Source organism: Apium graveolens, chromosome 3 (assembly GCF_009905375.1).
Source record: "Apium graveolens cultivar Ventura chromosome 3, ASM990537v1, whole genome shotgun sequence".
Classification (NCBI taxonomy): domain Eukaryota; kingdom Viridiplantae; phylum Streptophyta; class Magnoliopsida; order Apiales; family Apiaceae; genus Apium; species Apium graveolens.
Genome location: NC_133649.1, coordinates 2,109,108 through 2,120,372, shown reverse-complemented (window position 1 = coordinate 2,120,372; position 11,265 = coordinate 2,109,108). Strand labels below are relative to the sequence as shown.

The window sequence follows — 11,265 nt, the reverse complement described above, 5'->3', positions numbered from 1 at the left end:
AACCCTAGTAGTATGATTTTACGATAATAATTTAAAGAAAAATACTATGATACAAAATTGATTCTCAAATTGTTACAAAGTGTCAACTGCCTCACTTTAATTTACTAAATGAAAACAGATCTCAAGCATTTACACCAACATTATCAATTAAATTATCAATAGCACTAATTAAATTATTACATATTGTCGTATTAGTCATGCCACAACATATGATATTATTTTTTGTACCTTTTTTGTGCGCTTCTAACATTATTCTAATTTAAATATAAATTTATGATAGGTGGTGCATTAAATACACATAATCTCTCAAGCCATACCGAATCTCAGCTTTCTTTCTGTGGATAATAATCTGGAAATGTGGAATTTGGTTTGGAGTACCACTGTCCATTTGGATGAGGATAGAGCTAGTCACATCGTTTGATAGAGATAAAATTGAGAGTTTAATGGTGAAAGGAATACGGCTTTTACCACACCACCAAGCTAGCTACACATTATTCATACAAAAACCACTACATAAGTCTCTTAACAAATGTACATACATAGTTCCAAAGTTGAATAACCATTCAAAGATGCCAATCGTGTGGCATCAAACAAAATGCAGAGAATTGCAGAGCCGTATGGACTTCATTTCCAAACCAAAATTATAAAAGGACCTTATTATAGGGTCCCAAATTAAGGGAGCCTTTCACTGTGCGGAATGCTAATCGGGAATGAGAATGAAAGTTATGTGAATGGTGTTAGTGAGAATGAAAATGATACGAAAATCCAAAGGATGCAGGTGATACTCTCTCCGTCGTATTGGATTCTTTACATATTTTTTGTTTATATTCGACACGCATTTTAATGTTATTATAAAGTATAATTTTATAATTTATTTTTAGAATTTTATTTTTTATATAAAAATTTAAGGAAAATGCTAGAGACCCCAAATTCTTACACCAAAAAATTCCCCAAATCTGATGTGTCATATGAATATTTGGCAACCTTCCTAATAATAATATGAGACCCCGCGTGCATTTATATACGCCCACGAATTAAAATCAGCCATATGTCAACCACGTCATTTGATAAATTTTTTGGGAAGATATTTGGGATACCTAGCACTACTCAAAATTTAAACATTATACTTTTATTTTAAAAAAAAATATTTAAAATTATTTTGAAAACCATGCTTTAAGGGAGTCTAAAAATGCGTACCGATCCTCAATCCCACAATTTAAAGAATCCAGTGGGACGGAGGAAGTATTTTTTAAACTCGTACAAGGTTTCATACACTTCACTATATGTGATTGCAGTTCCGATTCCCGTTAACTAGACTCGTTTACGTGAACCATATGCCTCCAAAGTTGCTATATATCAAATGGACAAATGGTGGACCATTTTTTTCACCATTGCTGTAACATGCACTAAGGTTATGACTTTACGAGTGTCATCTAGTGTTATTAATTTGGTACCACCTCAACAAGGACGCACGCAGCGTTTTGTCATTTGTAGGGTACATGACCTTAGCCTTTAGGGGCCATGTCCTGCTTCACAAATTTTGGAAACCCTTAATTTTGTCTCTACATATATAAGGATATTTTATACTTTTTAATTTACAACTCAAATCCAATTTGGAATGTTAGCAAACAAAACAATTTATGCAACAAAACATGCTCTTTTGGCCCAGCTAGCTTTGCTCATGTTTTCTCACTACCCATATTAGATTTCCATCATGTTTATCTTTTTATGTTTCTTGTCAATCCACAATCAAAGATGTTGATATACAATTCTGTTCAAACTAAAATAATTTCTACCGACTGTTCAAACTTCGTTAAATACAAGCTGGGTAAGCTGGGTGTCCGTTAGAATAATATAAAATTCCGAAAAAGTTCACTCTCTAACACCTTGAGATTTCAGAGTAACTGGTTGTTTAACATGGTATCAGAGCTCAAGATAGCAGGAGATTCAAATTCGATCTCTATCATCCCCAATATTTCTCACAATTTATGAGGGACATCACCCCCAACATTTCACACAATTTATCATAGATATAAAAGGCAAATTGATGTCCCAAACAATTTATGAGCGATACGAAAGGCAAATTTATGCCGCAAATATGGGCAACCGTGATCCACTCTTCGACCCATAAATGAGCTTTCACGGAGTGTCAGCAGAGTGTTAAAATAGTTTAAGATTTTGGAAATGATCATTCTCTAAAACCTCGAGATTTTAGAGTAACCGGTTCATATTGACAGTGTAAGTGTGCTTAACTAGAAAAAAATGAACTTACGGATAATGAAATGACGGTAAATTAAAAATCGAAACCATCTAAATTATTCGTACTAAACTTTTACGTAAATCATTTCTCTATTTTAATTTGTATATGAAAACATTTTTCAAAAACTGTAGTAAGATATATCGAATATGTTTGGTTTAATTTAACGAATCGGAGACTATTAATTTCTGTATACACTTGTATATATACATATGAATGGCGGGGGGACTTGGAAGAGGATTAGCTTAAAAGGGAATTAATGTTTAAACATAGATTTTCATTTTATTATTGTAAACTTTGCTTACAAGGTGAAAAAGAAACATGCACCGCCACAGAGATAGTGGTTTGAAATTTAAAATGTTTTTTTACAAGATGCTAGTAGTGTTTTGAAAACCTTTTCTGTTTTTGTTTTATAAGTTGACCATCTGGATAGTCAGCACTCAGTTTTGTAAATTGACTTGACAGAAAAAGAAAGATGCAAATAAGTCGGAGAAGACATGATCAAGCACTATAGACTTGTGAAAACAAAAATACTTGAAACCATTAAAATACCATTGGATCACCATTGCTTTTCTTGGTGCCTTCACAATAGTCAATGCCCACAAACAATAGATATGATCTTTTATTAGTGTTTATTTATTACATGTGCGGTGACCGAACCGAAATTTATTCGAAAATATCGGAACTAAAATTATATGTGTATCGTTAGTTTATTACGTGTACAAAATTAATAATCACATAAAAAATTATAAAATAACGCAGCATATAATGTGAGATATTTTTTTTGGTCTGAATTAATTGTGTGAGATTTTTTAATTTTTAATTATTGTTACATCTGTGAAAGCCGAGAGCCTGTATGTTCCGAACAAAACCTACCATTTTTTTAAAACTTTATATCTAATTTTGTGAATTTAACATTTTATTTTTCCGGCGAAAATCTCCATGATATTTTAAGTTTTTAAGTTTGATCCGATTATCGTAATATAACCAAGTCCCGACCATAGTGGGTAACGAGACATAAACCAAACGTATCCATTATATCCATTATATCCAGCTTTCACATGGTCTCGGGAGAAATGGTCTCGGGAGAATATGTACGCAGTCTTACCACCATTCATAAGAATTCTTATGAAAAACTGTTTTCCGGAAGACTACCGACTTGTTTGTCCATGCATAATATATAAAATTTGAAAAAAATTTAACTAAAAGAAAAAACTTGATGACATGATACAATGAGACATACACTATACCAATATTACTAAACTAGTTTTACGGGACTCTGATCCGAATGGTGATATCATAATCAATCTAAAATTTTAAAGTGTCAGAGTATCGTAACATGAACTTTCTTTTCAACATGTGAAACCAGGAGATGAACATTAGGACTACAGATGCACTAAGCTAATCCAGTCAAATGCTGACATGACTTGATAAGTAATGGAAGCGTTGAGAACTCGTACATCAGTTCCCTCGTCATCGAGCACTATACACAAACATATAGCTACCGTTATGAACACCAAATATCTGCACCATAATTAAGCGTTCATATTAGAACAAACCAGTTGTCGACAGGAAAAAAGAACATTCAAAGTATTAGTTTTCTGCATTCATCATGAGAGTCCAGATAAGATTTAAACTAAAGGTTAAATTTACGTATGAGCTTATATAACTAACAAAACTGACTTGTCAAATGTAAGACAAATTAAGAACTAACATGCAACTATGATAATATGTAGATATTCTCTTATCTGTCATCAGTGCATTCAGCTTGACCTAATTTATAATTTATATTCTTATCTTGGGTCTGTTTGGGCACCATGGAATAAGTGGCTTATTGGCTTATAAGCTCATAAATACTTATGGATGAGTGTTTGTCGACCCACTTACAACTTATAAGCCGATAAGTTGAATGTTAGTAACGACATATTTTTTCTCAACTTATTTTGATTTTTAATTTTTTTATTAATTTTAGTTTTTAAATATTAAATTAATTTAAAAGTCATGAATTAAGATAATAATATTTAAAAAATATTTATTTTAATTCATTTAAGTTAAAAAAAATCTGACTTATAAATAAAATTGACCAAACACTTAACTAACTTATAAGTATTATACACTTATCACTTATAAGTCACTTATTAATTTTAAGTCATAAGTTACTTATTTTAAGATTTTTTCAAATCGACTCCTTATGTTCTGCAGTTTGTTAGTGCTGGAAGCTTGACCTAGTAGCTGCTATCAGTCTGAATTCACATAAATGTTAGTGTAAATTTTTGTAAAAATATAAAAGAATTTAATTTGACCCTCAAAAATTAGCTCATGAATTATATTTCTGATTCCGCACTTACTATAGTAAACTCGTATTATAAGAAGAAATGATATGTAAATTACACATGGAAGCTCTTGTATTTAATATTTTATAGTAGATATAATTAATTTAGATATTTAAGCAGATTATTAGAAATAAACCCATATTTTCGGCACCAAAGTTCGTACTCCATAAAATCAACGTTGTGTTAAAATTATGTAAACTAAATTACGTAAAAAAAAAATCAGAACTAGTAAATCATGAACAATTCCTGAAATTTAAAATCCTTTAAACAATTTTTTCAAAAAAATAATATGATTTTCAAATTTCAAAACACACTTAAAAAATCTGCAATGTAGTCATATGGAACAAATAAGTAGACAGTGAGTGGGCTTGGGCCTTGGGGCTAGGGGAGTGGGCCACTGAATCCAAATTAGACTTTAGGGGTTAATATTGGGCCGAAATGACTGTTGTCCAACTTAGATTTTTTAGCAATGGATTGGATTCACAATAGTTATGGATAATATTATCAACTGCATTTTTTAATTTGAATGCAATATTTCGGAAAGATCTGGGTGAAAAAATTACATTTGGTTTGGTGTTTGCTGGAACTAACATAAAACATAGGAATGTTGTAATTTCACTAAGAGGTGAGTTGTGAATTGGAATTTTTGTAATAGTTATTTAGGATGTCTGTTATAGAAATCGACCATTTTTTCAAAAATTACCGATAAATTGTCAAAAATATTTGTCTGATTTTACCGATTTTCGAAAAATCGGTCACAACTTACAAGTACGTACATCATTATGGCTGATTATGTAAACAGTAATCCTTTGGTTAAATTTGTCACTTCTTTCGTATTTTAGTTTGTTACTTGTTTTAATCATTCGAGTACGTTAATCATCTTGCGCAAATTGGACTTCTTCAGCGCCATCATCATTTTTCTCTTTTTATTATGATCTAGGATTTAGTCTTTATTAGTTTAAAACCAGTGCGATACACGGATTGCACTGATTTTTTTAAATATTATATAATTTTAAAAAAAAAATTGAATTCAATTTTGAATTGTGTTCATTTAAAATTTAAAATGATATGAATTCATAATAACTATATTAGTATACGTACATGTTCATAACTTTTTAGAATATTTAAACTTATTTAAAGTGATATAATTGGTATGGAGGGAAATGTTATTATAACGAAATTATTATTTTATTGAGGGTAAAAATATAATGTCTTCGTTATATTGGGATCTTAAAAAATATTATTTTAGCATGTTAATTACTTAATCGATTAACAGTAATTCTATAAAAGATATTTTAGTCTGAATCAATTGTATAATGTATTTTTTTATCCTGGATAAATAAAATATATTATTTTGTTTATCCAAGTTCATTTGTGTAATTTTTTAGGAGAATTGATAGTATTATTATTTTATCTTAACCCGATTCACATGACATATCAACTAAATCTTACTAATTATATTTAGTTTGCTTATTAATTTAGCACGATGTAACAAATTAGAATAATATAGAACTCGATATGAATTAAATTATAAATTGATAGAATAAGTTGAATTTAATATAAATTATAATGTTATAGAGTTCGATATAAAATAGAATTGAAATTGGTAAAAGTAATAGAGGAAGTTGACTTCAATATCACTTACAATTATAATTGATCGACACAATAATTTGAATTGAAATAATTAAATATGGGTAATTAAGTAATTTCATTAAGTACCGACCAACCGACTACCAAGCTTTTAATGTTTCGTCTATTATAATATAATATAGATTATGACCCCAATTTCAATTTAAAACTGCAATTTTTGGAATTATGACATAATATTTTAAAGCTACGTATATGTCGTGGATACATCGTGATGGAGGGCTAATTAATTTGCTGATGTAACATCACACATCGATAATATAATAGTATTTTGGATTTTATAGATATAAGTTAACATCAAATGTGTACCAAATTCCTAATTTTTCGGCTGACCCGTGATGGGTTGATGGATCTAGCATGCATTGGTTGTGAACTTGAAATATAAATGATATCAAAGCTCTGTCAGGCCGGAAGTGCATAGGCACTGCACGGGTTCCGTTTGTGTGTTCATGAGATCGACGAGGACGTTAATCTTATAAGAGGGGATATTTGTAACGTCCCACATCGATAAAAATAAGAGTATTTGGGACCTTTATAGATACATGTTAACATCAATTGTGTACCGAATCGCTAGTTTTTCCGGACTAACGGGTGGTGGGTTGTTGGGTCCAAATTGAGAAACTTTGCTGGTGTAATGGTTGACTTTTGCGTGTGTAATTAGTTAATAAAAAAGAAATGAAAATTCGGCGGCAATAAACAAAAACTCTGTTAATAAACTATTAAGAATAAGCCTTATAAATGCCAAAAAAATATTTTTGAACCCTTATTATCTATAATATAAGATTGGGTATAAATACCATAACAACTAGACCTGGCAAAATGGGTCCGAATCCGAAAAACCGAACTGAAATTCATTAAACCGAGATCTGAATCATACAATATATCCGATAATTATCTGAAAACCAATTTAAACCGATCCGAAAAATACTCGAACCGAAAATTTAACCGAAAATGATCTGAAATACAAGATCTGATTATAATTTGGAACCAATTAAAACTGAATAATATATTACCCGAATCGTATATGACCCGAAATAAGCAAAATTTATACTTTAAACAATTTTATTTTTTTGATAACATACTTATTTAATCATATTCTTTTGTAAAAGACATTATATTACATTAAAAATACTAAATTAAATAAAAAAGATATTTTTTAAGTCTCAAAAATTGAAAAAATAAATAAGGTATGATCCGAAAATATTCGAACTGTATTTAATCCGAACAGAATTTTGTCCGGTCTTAATCCAAATTTTATCCAATTTTAATCTGAATTAGAACCGAACCGAATCACATTCGATCCGATCCGAATGGTCTTCAAATATATCATAATCTGAAAGTAAATCTGATCCGAAATTGATCTACGGTTATCCGAATTTTCAGGTCTAATAACAACCATCAAGTGGCAATATTTTTGCAGAAAAATTATTTCAATCTTACTACTTTCTAATATATTCTAAAAACAGAGCAGTGTCGTATGATAGAAACCTAATATATATATATAATGAGAGTTTTTTGGAGGTTCTTAGAAAACATAATTAAAGAGCGTAGAAGCACAAACATTCAAAATCGAGTAAAAGTAATTTAACTAATAAAGTAGGTCATAGTTGCTTACAATATGAACAACCAGCATTATAAGTATTTATCACATTTATAATGATAGTGTAGAAATCAGAATTTCTTATATGCTTATTCAAGGAGAATGATGCCTTTATATAGGTTTTGTACAGACAAGAGAATATTTGGTAATAAGTGCCAAATATTCAGTAATAACTACCTACAATTCTGTATAACTAAGTCAGCCTATAATTAATCTAACTATATCAATTATATATCAATTATACAGCTTGATTCCCCATTTATAGGGAACTGAATATGAACAGAATATTATAGATTTTATCTTCAACACCCTCCCTCAAGCTAGTGCATAGAGATTCCACATGCCCAGCTTGCGAACTAATTCATTAAAACTGTCTGTTGGCAAACCCTTCGTCAATATATCAGCCTGTTGTAATCTGCTCGTAATATACACAATACATAATTCTTTTTCTTCGATATTTTCTTTGATGAAGTGTCTATCTATTTCAACGTGCTTCGTTCTGTCATGATGAACCGGATTATGTGCCATGTTAATTGCTGATTTGTTGTCACAGAACAGTCTCAGTGGCTCAGTTATTCGCATTTTCAACTCCTTAAGTAAGCGTTTAATCCAAATCAACTCGCATATACCTTGAGCAAGAGCTCTAAGTTCTGCTTCAGCACTGCTACGAGCTACCACTGATTGTTTCTTACTCCTCCAAGTGACCAGGTTCCCCCAGACTTTAGTGCAATACCCAGTTGTCGATCTTCTGTCTTCAACTGATCCTGCCCAGTCCGCATCTGTAAAGGCTTCAACACTACGATCTGCATTCTTTTTAAACAATAATCCATTCCCTGGTGTTTTCTTGAGATACCGCAAAATTCTATATACAGCTTCCTGGTGTTTTTCTAGAGGATCATGCATGTATTGACTAACCAGGCTTACGGCAAATGCAATGTCGGGCCTTGTATGAGATAGGTAGATCAATTTTCCCACCAGTCGTTGGTACATTCCTTTGTCAACTGGAGTTCCATTTTTCACTTGTTTAAACGTGCTTTTGGGTTCAACAGGTGTTGCCGCAGGTTTACATCCACTCATTCCAGTTTATTTGATAAGATCGAGAATATATTTTCTTTGAGATATCACAATTCCTTGTTTTGTTCTTGCAACTTCCATTCCTAGAAATTACTTCATTGGACCAAGATCCTTTACTTCAAACTCCTGGGCTAACATATCTTTAAGGTTTCCATGCTCTATATGATCATCACCTGTTATTATTATTTCATAAACATAGACAATGAGAATACTTATCTTACCCTCACTTGAGTGTTTGAAGAATAAGGTGTGATCTGATTGAGCCTGTTTGTATTTGTGCCTTTGCATCACTTGTTTAAACCTTTTAAACCATACCAAAGGAGATTGTTTCAAACCGTAGATAGATTTTTTCAGACGGCAAACATTTCATATTCCATATCTTTTTTCAAAACCTGGAGGAATTTTCATGAAAATTTCCTCTTCCAAATATCCGTTAAGAAAAGCATTCTTAACATCTAGTTGTTGTAAGGGCCAGTCAAGATTTGCTGCAATAGATAATAGAACTATCACCGTGTTTAATTTTGTAACTGGGGCAAATGTCTCATTGTAGTCCACACCATATTTTTGAGTGAACCCTTTCGCAACCAGCCTTGCTTTATATCGTTCTATTGTTCCATCAGCTTTATGTTTCACTGTAAATACCCATTTGCACCCTACCACATGTTTGTTCGTAGGTTGCTTGACTATAGACCATGTGTTGTTAGCTTCTAGTGCCCTGATTTCTTCATACACCGCTTTCCTCCATTCTTTGTGTGATAGAGCTTCAGAAATATTTTTTGGAATTAGTACTTGATCAACTTTGGCCAGGAAAGATCTATAGTGGGGGGCTATTCTGCTGTAGCACACATATTTGGATATTGGATGTTGAGTACAAGTTCGAACACCTTTTCGTTTTGAAATTGGTAGCTCAAGCTCATGCCCATTTATACCTGAAGGCTCATTAATTAGAAAATCAGATGCAATAGGGACAAGCAAGTGATCACTTACATTGGGATTAGTCTCTAGGTTAGACTCATGAGATGTTGGAGTAGCAGTTGACTGTATTACTTGATGATTCTTTTGTCGCCGAGAGTAAACTAAGATTTCCTTAGCTTTAGACAACTGAGATGGTGGTAGTTGCTCAACAAGACTTATATCATTTTCTAAGATATTAGGAATAACTTTAGGAAGACAAGTATTCCAACTAGAAACATCACTGACATTCCCTCCGTGAAGTGAAGAGTTGGGATAAAAAGGTTGTTCTTCATTGAATGTAACGTCAAATGTGACATACATACGACGAGTAGGAGGATGATAGCACTTGTACCCCTTTTTTGTAGTACTATAACCTAAAAAAATGCATTTCAGGGCTCGGGGATCAAATTTGGATTGATTTGGACCAAGTGTATGAACATAAGAAGTACATCCAAATGTTTTTAGTGGAAGCTGAGAAATAAGTTGTGTATTTGGATATGTTTTAAGAAGTATGGAGAGTGGAGTATGATATTTTAGCACTCGAGATGGCATTCGATTGATAAGGTATGTAGCAGTAAGGATAGCCTCCCCCCAAAAATATTTTGGAACTGAAGTTGTTAACAAGAGGGCTCTAGCGGTTTCCAATATGTGTCTATTTTTGCGTTCAGCAATCCCATTTTGTTGGGGTGTACCTGTACAAGAGCTTTTATGAATGATGCCATGAGAGAGAAGATATTCACCTAGAATGGAGTTGAAATACTCCGTTCCATTATCAGTGTGCAATATTTGAAGATTTGCTTTAAATTGGTTTTTTATCATAGAATGAAATTTTTTGAATGTCAAGGCAACATCAGATTTGTTTTTAAGAAGATATACCCAACTAACAGGTGTGTGATCATCAATAAAGATAATAAACCATCTTGTATTTGAAGTGTTTGTCATTCTAGATGGTCCCCAGATGTCACTATGAATTAAAGTAAAGGGCTGAGTTGATTTGTAAGGAATAGAACGGAAAACAGCACGAGTATGTTTAGCCAATTGACAAATTTCACATTTAAACATGCTCAAGTTTTTATTCAGAAACAACTTGGGAAACAGGTACTTTAAATATGGAAAACTCGGGTGGCCTAGTCTATAATGCCATCGCATAATATCATTATTACCAGAAGAAACACAACTAGAAATAAAAACATTATTCACTTGAGCATGAGGAGAAGTATCAAAGTAATACAGCCCACTACACACCTTCGCATTCCCAATCATCTTCCCCGATGACATATACTGAAAAGTACAATGAAGTGGTGAGAAAGAGGCAAAGCACTTTTGGTCTTGAGTTATTTTACTAACAGAAAGAAGATTACAAGATAGATTAGGGACATGAAGAACATCTTTAAGGATGA

The 11,265-nt window shown here is 32.0% G+C and overlaps 1 protein-coding gene across 1 annotated transcript; it reads right to left on the bottom strand.

Annotated features, from left to right (window-relative positions):
* Positions 1–8,152: 8,152 nt before the first annotated feature.
* Positions 8,153–8,914, bottom strand: LOC141711252 (secreted RxLR effector protein 161-like). Its single transcript, XM_074513653.1, has one exon. The coding sequence runs from the start codon at positions 8,912–8,914 to the stop codon at positions 8,153–8,155; it is 762 nt and encodes a 253-aa protein (XP_074369754.1).
* Positions 8,915–11,265: the final 2,351 nt, after the last annotated feature.

What these genes read in the sequence shown, in the direction of transcription:
- LOC141711252 (XM_074513653.1), bottom strand. Translation starts at nt 8,914, where the DNA reads ATGAGTGGATGTAAACCTGCGGCAACACCTGTTGAACCCAAAAGCACG.